Here is a 14,756-nt window from a genome sequence, read left to right on the forward strand (position 1 = left end):
TCTCATAAATTATTCAAATTATTAATCACAATAATTTCATTCCAATGGGCCTCGCTTACTAGTTACGTACTTGCGTGTTTCCACCCATAAAGACAACTCAAACACATGAGAGCCCGATCGATCAGAATAAGCAGAAAATTCTTCTTGTCTTTATCTGAAAAAGAAAACAAGCACGTACAATTAATAGTTCTAAATTCCATTAATAAGACCAAATCGGGATTAACATCAACTGATTCTCACAAGGACATCGATGGAGAAATGTACAGTTACTGAGATTGTGGAAAAGAAAAACATTATGAATTTAAAAAAAAAAAAAAGATATGAAAATCAACAATCTGAAAGGCTCGTTCTTCGACTAGGAGGGAAAACCTTGTAACATGATCAGGCAGCGGTGAAGGGGAAAAATGGAACCAGCATAGAGGTGGCGAAATGGAAGAAAAATTGGATTCAACGATCCGAACGCTGGGAACCAACATTGATTCACCCGTCATTCAAGGGTAACGGGTCTGTATCAGAAGTTGGAAGTAATGTGTAAAACGAAAATTAGGTTCATCTTCATCGGTCCGTAAAATAAATTTCAGTGATCATCCAAGCAATTAATCCAAGTTTCGAAGCGGGGGTAAGAGGGCATGTAGATCGATGACAAACGCAGGTCTCAAGTCCAAGCAATTAAAGGCTCGCATTTGGATTCGCATTCGCAATTACATGCTTCATTGCTTTGGTCTCTCTCTCTCTCTCTCCCCATCTCTCTTTCCAAGGTTTCAAAAGCCATTCAAACTCCCAAGCAAGGTCAGCGTCGTTAATGAATATGTTATAAATCATAAAATATTGATCCGCATAAAATAAAAAAAATTACTTATCCACTCTTTAATATAACTTAATTATTGTGAGTTAATTTTAATTCTAAATAAGATTTATTTCTCATATTCATCAATTTTTTTTAAATTATCTCTATAGATACTCCATCAATCATAACCAAGTAGAAGAGGGAGAGGGGATATTAAGAAAGATGATCGTAGTGTTTTAGAAAAAACGTGTTACATTTCTTATAATTAACTACATTACCTAACTTTCTTAATCTAATCAAATTAATTAAATGGGTCTTATATTAATAATAAGAAAAGTATTATGTAATCTTACATATGTAATTTAATGAATCTCCGAAAAGTGTTACAATAAGAAACATATAATAACAAGTTTTGATGTACTTCTTTGTTTTTATTTATAAGATACTTCTAACATATTTTAGACAAAAAAAAATCTTAAAATGCATTAATTTTCAGTTAAAATATAATAACTTTTCAACTTTATCCTTATTTAATATATACACTTTTCAAAAAAAAAAACTATCTACACTATAATAAATGAACGATAAAATAGTATAGTCATACTAAAAATTTAACGAAATGACTTATAAATAGAAAAAAAAACCTTTTTTCTCGGCTTTATAAGTAGAATTAAAGGAGTAAGAAATAACAAAAGATATATAATGGTTTTTCCCACTTTATTTTTATTTTTAAGAACTTTTTTATTTTTATATTTTTTTCATCCTTAATATGATTGGTGATCCTTATTCTTTTTTTTTTGTTGATACAATTGGCGATCCTTATTCTGAAACATGCACAAAATTTAAAACTTTAAAGGTCCAAAACTACTGTTGCTCTTGGAATTCTGAAATATTATCAGGTAGTAGACGTGGATATTTCACTCAACAAGAATTCGGATCTCGAACCGTTCTGCTGTGAATATCTGTATGACCAAGTACACAAGCGCATGCCCCGAGCCCAAAGAGAACAAGAGAGAAACATAAATGAGCCCATTAGACATTTTCTTCGCGTGTATTAGCTGTTATGCCCAATTTGATCTTCTACAAATCTAGAAGTGATGAGCTGCACGAACGGGTGAGAATCCAATGGCGCCAGTATGAAAATGCAGATCAAGACTGCACAAGAAACCTCTTTCACTATTACCATTTGGCTTCATTCTAGTAAGTCAAAATCAACACTATTGATTGATCTCCAGCAACACTTTCTGGGGTGTCAAACTTTGCAATACTATTGTAGCTGTTTTAACACATTGATTGGAACCACTCTGAGCGAGAATCAAAGGATAATGCATGCCTTCAACCTTGTATGGTGCAAAGTTGGGGACGTGATACCAGTGCCGGTTAACTTTTATGTGAACCATATTCCTGTCCCAGACTATAAACACAACCACGATGGAAATCCTCAGGCAGTAGACGTAAATACTACGAAATATTCTTTCGTTTTGCCACATATGCATCATTACTTTCCTGAGAACGATATTAACGTACTAGTGCATGCAGCATATGCCATTATATAGCAGCACCTTAGCCTCAGGAAAAATTTTTGATATTGGGTTTTCTGGGGGGTCACAAGTTAGCACGTAATCCTATAGTCCACTTTAAACCAGACTACCAGAGATAATAACATATAAACAAAGGACTTCTAACACACACAGGTGAATATTTGTTTTATAAGATCACAATTGAAATGGTAAACATACTTACGAAGAGAAGCATTTAAATGGTCAATTGAGGCAACAAAACGAATATGGGGACAAGCAGCTGGTCGAGCAGGATATTGTTGGGTTTCAGAGTCTCTTAATCCAGGTCCGTCAATATTGTGAATTACAACACAAACAAAACAATCTTCCTTCTCTATTTCTGCTCCATCCAAAAATGCAAGAAGGTCTTCCATATGGATTGGGAACTGAATGGCTGCTCACTTTTAAAAACCTTCTGTTTAGTTTTCACTTGATCTGATAACACTTCAGCTGAAGCTATCACGACCTATATTCAGAAACATCAACAATTGTCATGCGTCATGAGGAGGAAGAGTTCTAAAAGTGTGATCATATCCTCTTGCAGATAAACATTCACTTTTCTCTTCGCATTCTTTATTCTGGTTCTGTTAAAACGTGTGCCTTCTGAAATGTCAATGCTAAAAAGGTACCTGTTTTAAGTTAATGACTGGAAGATAACCGCTGATGACAATTACAGAATGTTCAGTCAACGCAGTCGAAGCAAAATCTTTGTCTCTTATATTTATCCATGTTTTCTAAAGTAGTTCTTGTAGTAATTATACACATTAAAGATAAAGATTCCAACAAATGGTAGTTTTAACTACTTCCTCCGTTATAAGCAACATTGAAACTCATCATTTAGATCAAAATGTTAGTTAAAATTAGTTAAAGACAATAAATATGTAGAAATTAGAAATTTTTTCTTTGAAATACCCTTATTTATAGGGGAGAGAGAGTATAAGAAAGAGAATAAGAAAATTATTATAATAAAGAGAATTATGGAATAAAGAGAATGTGTGATGGAGAGATGATGGTTTAGGAAATAAGATAATAAATATATTAGGTATTAAAATAAGTAATTAATGAGGGCAAAATAGGAAATTTGCTACAAAAGTTAAAACAACTTGCAAATGTTGTTTATATTTAGGGACAAGAAAGAGATGGTAGTTATTGTTTATAAAATCGGATGGAGGAAGTAATTCACATGATTAGTAAGGTTATTCTAGTAAAGATAATACTTATTTATTACAAATAACTAACTTAACAAACTTTCTTAACCTATTCAAATTAGTTAACTAACTCTTAGATTAAGAATCGTAAGTAGGAAAAGCTGCCGCTTAGCAGCAACAATGGACGTTGACAGAAGACGCCAGCATTAAGAATCCTTGCTTTGGGTAACACAAGGCTTTGTGCCCCTGTTTTAAGATTATTTCAGTTGAGGGTTGCCGCAGCTGTCCATATAGAAATAGGGTTTTCTAGATTGCTATATAATTGCTAGTGAAGTGCTGGCATAGCAGTTGTTTAATTCTGTGGAGTTAATTCAAGGGGTTTCAACAAAATTGCTGGTAAACACAATGTGGTATAACTAGAAAGACAATAGATGCATTAACTTTTGCATCAAATATTGGCAATAGGCGGGCGAACCACCTAAGGGCAAAAACCCATTCAGAGTACATATTTTTATAACTATCAATTAATGGAGCGATCTCCTTCTCATGCTTGGGCTCAATATATACCTGTCATGAACTTGACAATATGATGTTGGTGTTGGAAGAAAATACCAATAAAAATAGCATCCAAAATTATCAAGGAAAACTAAAACTTACCAACATAATATATTATTACCTTTGATCTCTACTATAAAACTTGGTTGATTAATTTGAAGAGATTAAAAAAGCTAAATAAATAACTTAATTATAATAAATATTTTAAAGTAATTTTTTTAACCTTTCTTAGCCTTCTAAAATCAGTCAGCTGAGTTTTATTTTATAGTAAGGAAGGATATAAAGTCACTAGAAATGATTCAGCTTATTTTGGACTTCATGCATCCACGTAAGACTAATTTTTACTAATGGAGGGCAAATCTAGCTAGTATCTTTAGAGTGGAATGTGCACAATAATTCTAAAGAGGCCTTGTGATGTGTTTTTTTGGCTCCTTTTGTAAAGTTTCTTTGATAGATTAATATATATTAGCTCTTATCTTAATTATAAGATCTTGTTCGTAGTTTATAAATAAGATTTTATAATTAAGACAACAAGTAATATATATTAATCTATCAAAGAAACTTTACAAAAGAAACTTTATAAATGAGGGTTTCTAATTAAGAACGAAAATAGTACATACCTTTCCATTAAGAAAGAAAAAAGAAGATTAAAAAGACACCATGTGATGGAAGTGATACGGACACGAAAGGATTCCAGTTTAGTCCATATTGCAGTCGCTTTTTTTTTTTTTTTTTTTGGACCAGCAGTCCATATTGTAGTCGCTACATGCAAAATCCTATCCTAGTGCATATAGAAATAAATAGTGATGCTACCTAAGGTGGCTATGCATTAATTAACTAATGTTAACATTTGGGTGAAATATCACTGTCAAGTCGGTGGCAGTTGGAATTGATATAAATATGGGCTTATGGCAATCTTTGGCCTTATCCTCGTCAGTGCCAAAATTCATATACCTGATCCTTTTTATAAGTTACGTAGATTAATAAGTTAGTATTTTGGTTATATATATTTAAATTCACATGGCAAAATTAATCTAGGTTTATATATCATGTTATTAGCTACTAATCTTAAATAAGTAACATATAACACCTTGATATTATTTCTAAGTAGCATTCAATACTCTAATCTTATTTATAATATATTCAACACCCGGATATAATTTTTGAGGCCCACCCAACACCCCCTAATCTTAAAATTTAATAACTTTTTGACTTTACCTTTATTTAATATTATCATCAATCCTTAATATAAGATTCACTTTGTAATATAATCTGGGCTACAAAATAAGGACAGAAAGTAGTATATCAACGTAGAAATGTATAATATTCTTCTGATATTAAATGTAAGACCTATTTTATAATATAATTTACAGTACAAAATGTGTTTTGTATTTAAAACTGATGGGAGTAATATTTACATTAAGTCGTGCTATTCACAATATATCATTTATCTTGTAGTATTAAATGTTTGAGAGAACACTGTTCTGAACTAAAGTTATGTATGATTTTAAAGACACAAAAATTTTGTGGTTATATTTTTTTATTGTTATTTAAAATGGAAAATATTTATACATTTCTTTCTCTTTCAGGCACTGTATACAGTACAAACGAACACATATATAGTTTATACTTAAAAAGACTCACTATAAAATGTCTTGAAAGGAACTCAATCGTCAAGTGTAGCATGAAACAACTTAGAAGGTGTTTGGGTAAAATCAAAATCATGGTTTCAAAAGTACTTTTACGGTGTACGAGATAAATATGTGGAAGAGTTTGTCTTAATTTACGGAAAAGTACTTCTGAAAAGTGCTTATTAGGCTTTCCAAACACCCCCTTAATCAAGATGAATTGCATTACAAAATATGTCTTATATTAAAAATAGGAAGAGTACATGTATAGTGTGTGTTTATTGACCTCCACAACATATAATTGGTCATAGAGATATGTGATCTAAGTTGAATATAGGTTACTTGTCAGAAATTTTATTAACCTAAATACAAGTTACTTGTAGAATATTAAATTTAATAATCATTTTCAAATTTTACTCTTGTTTAATTGTCATTGAAAAGAGAGAAAGAGGGGAGAAAGGCGAGAATAATTTGTAAATACAGATAGGGAAAAAATTTAAGAATGATAGATTTAGAAAATTTAATTAATTTAATACTTTTCTTAGTATGTGAGAATAAGTTACAAGTAACTTACAATAAGAAATAAGAACCGGAGTGGCAGTAATTATACTGTAGTGATCGGTGGGCGTGGTACTTTGAATCCCGTGCCATCTCGAGCGTGATGGTGCTATAAATAGGATGTTTCAAGAAAGCAACACGTATATTTCTGAAACTTTAAATGCATTCTCCCACGCAATTAATCTCTCTCTCTCTCTCTATATATATATTGTTACTGCCACCTGCTAGCTATATATGGCTGCAGAAGATGGGGTGACTGGCTACAATTACAACAACAGGTTGGTGTGGCGCCATAACTTGAATCTTATTATTAATAACTAAGTGTACGTGTTTACGTGTGAGGATGCATGCTATATAATCCACGCACACACACACATACATATATTGCTATACATGTTATAGGCGTCGCGAGCTGTGGAAGATGTGGAGGCTGAAGGTGGCAGAAGGAGGGAAAGATCCGTACATATTCAGTACAAATAACTTTGTGGGGAGGCAGACATGGGAGTTTCATTCTGAAGATGAGAGCCAGGAAGAGAGAGATGAAGTTGAAGCTGCTCGCCGCAACTTCTTCTCTAATCGTTTCCGTCTCAGAGCTTGTGCTGATCTCCTTTGGCGATTTCAGGCTCTCAGTTTCTCTCACTCATCAATTTTACTTATTGCCCCCATATTAATTGTTATTATTATTAAAGCATTATTAATATTGCTCGATTATCATGTGATGCAGTTTTTGAGAGAGAAGAAGTTCAAACAAAGAATAGGAGGTGTGAAGATAAAGGATGAAGAGGAGATAACATCTGAAAAAGTTCAGAAGACGGTGAAAAGGGCAGCAAATTATTTGTGTGCTTTGCAAGCTAGCGATGGCCATTGGCCTGCCCAAATTGCCGGACCCCTTTTCTATATTCAACCTTTGGTCAGTCTTTTGTCCAATGTTATACATTATTTGGATATCAATGTAAGAGCTACTTAACTAGTAATTTAAGTAGATTAATGAAGTCAAATAAGTTAGTTAATTAACAAATGTGGCATGATTGCCCTAAATTATGCCTGTGTATAACATCATATCATATCATATATTAATTTCTAAGTCAAGTAAATTTATTAGTTTGAAGAAAAATAATAAATACAAAAAAAAATAATGAATTAAAATTTCATATTTAGAACCAAATCCAATGTCCCAACCGGTAGAGCTAGTAATATGGTGGGTTCAACCCGAAAACCCACTGTAAGGTGATGGGTTGGGTTGAAAAAAATAGGGATTATTTTGATACAATCATTTTCAACCCGCACTCGCCAACCCGCAACCCGCCACGGGTTAGCTCGCCAACCCGCTGGTTAGCCAGCCAGCCCATTTTTTATTTTTTTAAAATTTTTTTACAATTTTTTAATTTTAATAAGAAAAAGTTTTATCATCTTTATTAATTTACATATAATTTTGTATTTTGTTAGAGACTTTGGTTCTAAATTTGATTTCTCATTTTCTTTATTGTTTTACTATTTTTATATTAATAAAGTAATTATTAACAATGAATTATATGTTTATATTTCAACTTTTGAGATTATTTTAATTATATAATTATATGCAAATATAAAAATAAGAAGAATTTGGTTTATAAAAATTTAAAATTTAATTTAAACAATTTTAAATATATATGTAAAAAAAATTAAAAAAAAAAGATGGAGGTTGGCGGGCTAACCCTCCAACCCGCCAACTCCCCCGAAGGGGGCAGGTTGGCAAAATGTGAGCCCGCCAAGAGGCGGTCCTTGTAGGACCGGCCCATATGGTCTTGAGCCCACAGTGTGTTGGCCCATAACTAGCAGGCCAACCCGTTTTACCACCTCTACCAACAAGCTCTTGTAAGGAAGGACTAGAGAGAGTATTTCTTTCATATATACACATTATAAACAATAGGCATTTAAAGATGAAAGTGATGAATGGTGCAGGTATTTGTTATGTACATTACAGGGCATCTTGATACTGTGTTTCTTGAAGAGTACAGGAAGGAGATCCTACGTTTCTTATACAATCACCAGGTGAAGTTTCAAAACTACATCATTTTATTAACACATAACGTTCAAAGTTTGGCCTGAAATAATGTTATACATATACATATATATATATATATATATATGGAATTGCAGAATGAAGATGGAGGGTGGGGGCTACATATAGAGAGCCGTAGTTGCATGTTTAGCACAGCACTAAGCTACATATGCATTCGCATTCTGGGAGGAGGGCCTGATGGAGGAGAAGGCAATGCTTGTGTTAGAGCTCGAAAATGGATTCTTGATCATGGTGGGGTCACCTACATACCCTCTTGGGGAAAGACTTGGCTTTCTGTATGTTTCTTGTATTAATTAAGTATTTTAATTAGTTTCTAGCCGAAACTTATTTAATTAACATTATATAGGAGTTTAATCCTTCTCAATTTTGATATATCAATCATTATCTGCTAATTAATTAACAATATATGTGTTAATTACTCTATATGTAGATACTTGGTGTATATGAATGGAACGGAAGCAACCCAATGCCTCCTGAATTTTGGCTCTTGCCCTCATTTCTTCCCATGCATCCAGGTAAACCAATTACTTCTTTTAATTAAAAATGGAAATAGGCGGTCTACCAAGGGCTTATAACCTACGGTGAGGCCTATTTAAACAAATAGGCCTGACTTATTTTCACCAAATCTTGGCCTATGAGCCTTGTAGGTTGACTTATTTATAAATATATATACAAACATATATAAATATTTAAAATTACTATTATCTAATTCAAATTATATTATTATTAGAAGTTATTAGTTAATAGTTTATGCATATATGGTTTAGGATGCTGTTGTTGCAAAAATCAGGTTTCAAAAAAAAAAAATTAGGTTGTGCATGCGGAAGTTTTATAATATTTTAAAACCTAATATGTAAGCCTTGTCATCTAGGCTCAGAAGATTAAGAAAATTAGTTAAATATAAAAACTTTTTTTTATAGCATTCCAAAATTACCTTTTGATTGATATGGTTCATTTGTGAGGGGAAAGAGGTGATGGAAAAGCCATTATTTAAGAGTGAAAGAAACAAGAGTGTTTTCTAAAAACGAGTCATAAATGTTTTAATTAAATGTTGTAAAGGTCTTGTATTGAAAATCAATAAGTAAAGCCTTATAAATACGATTAGATAGGAAGTACTAATATCAAACCATATACTACCTCCGGTCCTAAATATAAAAGCTAATTGACTAATTTGAGTAGATTAAGAAAATAAGTTAAGTCAATTATTTGTAATAAATAGGTACTGTATTTCTTAAAATATCCTTGCTAATCAAGTGTGTTGGTTAGAACTACTATTATTAGAAAGACTACCTTGAAAAAATAGATAAATATGAGAGACAAAATGAATTGGGATCTTATATTTAGGACCAAAATAAAAGCCAAACAAGGTCTTATATTTAAGTACCGAAGGTAGTGTGTGTGTGTATATAGAACTATAAATCTGATCTCGGTGTCGTATTTGAGTTACACTCCAGTGATTTTTTTTAAATATTCTACCTCAAAAAATGAATGCAGCAAAAATGTGGTACTTTTGCCGATCAGTCTACATGCCCATGTCTTACTTATATGGAAAAAGGTTTGTGGCTCCAATCACTCCACTTGTTCTTATGCTGAGACAAGAACTTCATGTTCAACCTTACGACCAAATTAATTGGAACAAAGCTCGCCACCTTTGTGCCAAGGTTACCTATTGTCTTCTCCAATATTGCCTAATTAGTTTGATTTTCATTGTTATTTACTAATAAATATATCTTGTTTTTTTCATGTCAAGTACAGGAGGATCTTCACTGTCCCCATCCCTTGATCCAAGATCTCATGTGGGATACATTATATATACTAACTGAACCACTTCTAATGCGTTGGCCTTTCAACAAGTGGATTAGAGAAAAAGCCCTTCAAGTAACAATGAAACATGTACACTATGAAGATGAGAATACTCGATATATAGCTTCTGCATGTGTGGGGAAGGTTCCATTTCTATATTTAATAAATAAACCATCAAATGAGTCGAGATGAATTAATTTATGAGTAGAATTCTAATTTTTTAGGGAATACTTTTCTCTATGCTCTTGTCACAGTCATTAAGTATGATTGCTTGTTGGGTTGAAGATCCAAATGGAGATGCCTTCAAGAAGCATCTTGCCAGGGTTCCTGATTATTTATGGGTTTCAGAAGATGGAATGACTATGCAGGTTTTAACATTTATATATATATATATATATATATATAGCATTCAAAGTTAATTTCACATATAATTATTAAAGATTTGTTTTTTTTATTGAGTATAACGACATTTGATTTCTTTAAGTAAAACATCAAAATAAGAGTTGGAGGTTTGATATTTTCATGTAGAGTTTTGGAAGCCAAACATGGGATGCTGGTTTTGCCATTCAAGCTTTGCTTGCCACTAATCTGATTGAGGATATTGCTCCAACACTAGCAAGAGGACATTATTTCATTAAGGAATCTCAAGTTTGTTTCATTCTAAGAATCCTATTAATTGTTGATTCACTAGTCATCTAGCTAGAGAGAGATGAAATCTATGTGCATACACTAGTGAACCATACTTTTTCTTTTAATGACAAATAACAATCTGATTAGGTTAAAGACAACCCTTCTAGTGATTTCAAGAGCATGTATCGTCACATTTCTAAAGGAGCATGGGCCTTCTCTGATAGAGACCAAGGAGTGCAGGTTTCAGATTGCACAGCAGAAGGTTTGAAGGTGAGTTCTGCTGGTTATATGCCTCATCCTTATTAATGTTCAACTTCAATGTTCTAGCTAGAAGTTGTTACCATATGATTATGTGTTACTGTTTTTACTAGTGCTGTCTTCTTCTATCAAAGCTACCATCAGAGACTGTGGGTAAACATGTAGAACCTGAGAGATTATACGATTCTGTCAATATCATATTATCACTTCAAGTGAGTGAACTTTTTGAATTTGAATCAATATAATTAATGGCTATTCAGTAATTTCAAAATAACTTGATTGTGATTTGTTTTTAGAGTAAAAGAGGCGGTTTAGCAGCTTGGGAACCAATCAAAGCACGCGAGTGGTTAGAAGTAAGTCTTATATACCAAATGATGACCCAATATATCCACACTTTGAATTTAGTCAATAATGCATATTATAATAAATCTTCTCGTTTGGATACGATCGATCAGGTTTTAAACCCCATAGAATTTCTGGAAGACATAGTAGTTGAACATGAAGCTGTTGAATGCACAGGGTCAGCAGTACAGGCTTTAGTTTTGTTTAAAGAGATGTATTCAACGCATAGAAAGAAAGAGATTGAGGATTTTATTACAAATGCTGTAAGATACATTAAAGAGATGCAAACAAAAGATGGTTCATGGTATGGAAATTGGGGAATCTGCTTCATCTATGGAACTATGTTTGCACTTGCTGGACTTTCTGCAGCTGGCAAAACCTATGACAAGTCTAAAACCATTCGTAGGGCTGTGAATTTTCTTTGTACAGTGCAAAATAAGGATGGTGGGTGGGGAGAGAGCTATCTTTCATGTGCTGAAAAGGTTCAATTTTATCACTTATTTGAATTCATTCAATATACCATTTTGTTATTTTATATATGTTTGATTATTTATTTTCTCTAACTCAAATGGTTTGTGATTAATAATATGTTGCAGAAATTTGTTCCACTTGAAGGAAACCGATCACATGTTGTACAAACAGCTTGGGCTATGATGGCTCTAATTCATGCTGGCCAAGTAAGTAAAACACACTTAGCTGCCTTTCATCTTAAAGAGACTCCCTCAAGTGTACAAATAATCAAATTAGGTGGATTACAAAGTTGATTAAATACAATAAATATGTAAAATATATTTTATTTTGAAAAATATTTTTATTTATGGAGAGGAAGTGGGTGAGAGAGAGAGAGAGAATGAGTTAGAAAAAGAGGATAAGTGATATAAAACTTAATTAATGAAGGAAAAAATGAAAAATGTTTATTATCCTTTAAGTGTATCTAATAAATAGAACTGAAGGAAGCCATTAAGTTAAAATCATATCTTAGTATGGAAGATATGTTCTAATCAAACTTAATGTCTAAGTTATTTATTTTTGTTGGATAGGCAGAGAGAGACCTGACTCCTCTTCATGGTGGAGCAAAATTTCTCATCAATTCTCAATTAGAAGACGGGGATTGGCCACAACAAGTGAGTTTTCCCACTTTTTATTAACGATAAGTCATAAAATTTAAGAATATTAATTGTTATATTAATTAATTAATTAATTAGTGGTTGTGGACTTTTGTTTAGGAATTGACGGGAGCATCCTTAAAACATTGCATGTTGCACTATCCAATGCATAGAAATGTATTTCCGATGTGGGCTCTTTCGGAATATCACAAGCGACTTCCATCATTATCTTCAACTGTTTATTAAAGTTGCTGCTGCTTCATATTGCAACGCAAATTCGTGCTGCCTTGAATGTGCGTAAATGCTTTTATATAAAGCCATATTGTAGTCAATGAGTATATGTCAATATAGAAATGCATAATAATGTTTATATTAAGTCGTGATATATTTACAACATATCATTTATCTTATAATATTAAATATTTGAGAGAACACTATTGTGAAATAAATTTATGAATGGTTTTAAAGACTGAAAATTATGTGGACATATGTATTTTTTATTATTCAAGATAGAAAACAATCTATAATTTTTTTTGACCTTGAGAAAATAATTTACTATCTCCGGTCTTAATTATAAGATCTTGTTTATAGACTACAAATAAAGTCTTATAATTAGAATAGAAGGTAGTATAATCAAGCTGATAAATATATCGAAACCATATATATCACCATTAGAGGAGACGATGGACTATAAATCACAGGAGAGATTTAATGATGATGATGATGAAGACGAGCCCGACAACCAAGTTTTCTAATAGGATTAAAAGATAGATTTAATAGGAGTAAAGTGAAAAAACTTATTAATATTTAAATAGAGTTAATAAGTTTTAAAATTTTACTTGATTTCAGTAAAAAAATGTTAAAAATGGCTTGGAAATAAAACTACAGAGAATATTGTAATAAGATTGTATTATAAAAAGATGTTAAAAAGCCAGGATAATAATAATTTATTTCATCCTTATTATAAGAAGTAACTCCGCCTATGTTGTATAGCCGGTCCCAAGCCCGGATAAAGGAGGAGGGTTGTGTTAGGCCCTCGACAGCCAACGTAAAAACCCGTCGAATCTCATGAACATGGATCAACGAAGTAATTATGTTAATGCTAGGTCGTTGCCCAGATGTGACGCGCTGTATGGCTCGAGTACAGTGAGAAATGAGCTAGAGCCGCTGCATCGTCGCCCGGATGTAGTGTTAAATGAGCAAGGGCTACCGCACTCTCTTGGACGGAGGCGACTAAAGAAGTTAGTTCATGAGACTGAGATTAGATTTGGCACTTGGAATATTGGGACGTTAAATGAGAAATCTATCGAAGTAGCAGGAGTTATGAGGGACAGAAGGATTAATATCTTATGCCTCCAAGAAACCAAATGGACTGGAGAAGCTGCCAAGGAACTTGGAGAGTATAAACTTTGGTACACAGGAAAGGTGAGCACAAGGAATGGGGTTGGTATCATCGCTGATGGGACATGGAAAAAAAAACGTGGTAGAGGTTAAAAGGTTTGAGGACAGAATAATATCGTTAAGAGTAATTGTTGGAAAGGATACTATCAATATCATTAGTGCCTATGCACCTCAGGTTGGGGCAGAGACACACCTTAAAGATAAGTTTTGGGAAGATATGGAGGGCTTGGTTCAAAGCATACCACTCGAAGAAAAAAATTTTATCGGTGGGGACCTTAATGGACATGTTGGTAAAGAAGCAGGACAATTCAGTAGGGCCCATGGTGGTTTTGGTTTTGGGGAGCTTAATAGTGGAGGACAATCTATTCTCGATTTTTCTCTTGCATACGATCTTAAGATTGTCAACACTTGTTTTAAGAAGTGAGAGGAGCATTTAATCACGTACAAAAGTGGTGTCTCAAAATCACAGATTGATTTCTTTTTGGTTAAGAATCCGGACAGAAGATTGTGTACTAATTGCAAAGTGATTCCAGGAGACGGGGTGAGTATCCAACATAGAGTACTTATCCTTGATGTATGTTTTAAGAGTACCAGGCAAAAGTACCATCAAGTGGCAAAACCCAGGATTAAGTGGTGGCAGTTAAAAGGAGAGAAGCAGGAGTTATTCAAAAGGACTCTTTTGAAGGAAGGGAATTGCGAGTTGCAGGGAAATGCAAACATGATGTGGGAAGAGATAGCTTCAAGGGTTCGTTTGGTAGCTAAAGCAATTTTGGGAGAATCCAAAGGTCCTGGTCAAAGAGATAAGGAGACTTGGTGGTGGAATAAGAGTGTGCAAGAGAAAGTTAAACAGAAAAAAGATTGTTTTAAGGCCATACACTTGTGCAATAGTGTAGAGAACCAGGAAAAGTATGAGTTGGCT

At 33.1% G+C, this 14,756-nt stretch overlaps 1 protein-coding gene and 1 pseudogene across 1 annotated transcript; one reads left to right on the top strand and one right to left on the bottom strand.

Moving 5' to 3' along the window:
- Positions 1–2,004: 2,004 nt before the first annotated feature.
- LOC114726120 (origin of replication complex subunit 2-like) lies at positions 2,005–4,999 on the bottom strand (annotated as a pseudogene).
- Positions 5,000–6,653: 1,654 nt separating this feature from the next.
- On the top strand, positions 6,654–12,682 carry LOC114726130 (beta-amyrin synthase-like). The gene is made up of 16 exons (XM_028912697.1): positions 6,654–6,857; positions 6,960–7,145; positions 8,177–8,266; positions 8,375–8,572; positions 8,728–8,812; positions 9,792–9,958; positions 10,053–10,244; positions 10,355–10,468; positions 10,629–10,748; positions 10,878–11,000; positions 11,102–11,200; positions 11,285–11,341; positions 11,444–11,812; positions 11,927–12,007; positions 12,371–12,454; positions 12,557–12,682. Exons 1-16 carry the CDS (start codon positions 6,657–6,659, stop codon positions 12,680–12,682), a joined length of 2,292 nt encoding a protein of 763 aa, XP_028768530.1. The 5' UTR covers positions 6,654–6,656.
- The last annotated feature ends 2,074 nt before the right edge of the window (positions 12,683–14,756 follow it).

Source organism: Neltuma alba, unplaced genomic scaffold, assembly GCF_004799145.2.
Source record: "Neltuma alba isolate B1F8T4 unplaced genomic scaffold, ASM479914v2 tig00002420_pilon, whole genome shotgun sequence".
Taxonomy (NCBI): domain Eukaryota; kingdom Viridiplantae; phylum Streptophyta; class Magnoliopsida; order Fabales; family Fabaceae; genus Neltuma; species Neltuma alba.

What these genes read in the sequence shown, in the direction of transcription:
- LOC114726130 (XM_028912697.1), top strand. Translation starts at nt 6,657, where the DNA reads ATGTGGAGGCTGAAGGTGGCAGAAGGAGGGAAAGATCCGTACATATTC. An exon ending in ATTTCATTAAGGAATCTCAA is followed by an intron (nt 10,749 to 10,877) that starts GTTTGTTTCATT and finishes CAATCTGATTAG; the next exon opens with GTTAAAGACAACCCTTCTAG. An exon ending in CTCTAATTCATGCTGGCCAA is followed by an intron (nt 12,008 to 12,370) that starts GTAAGTAAAACA and finishes TTTGTTGGATAG; the next exon opens with GCAGAGAGAGACCTGACTCC.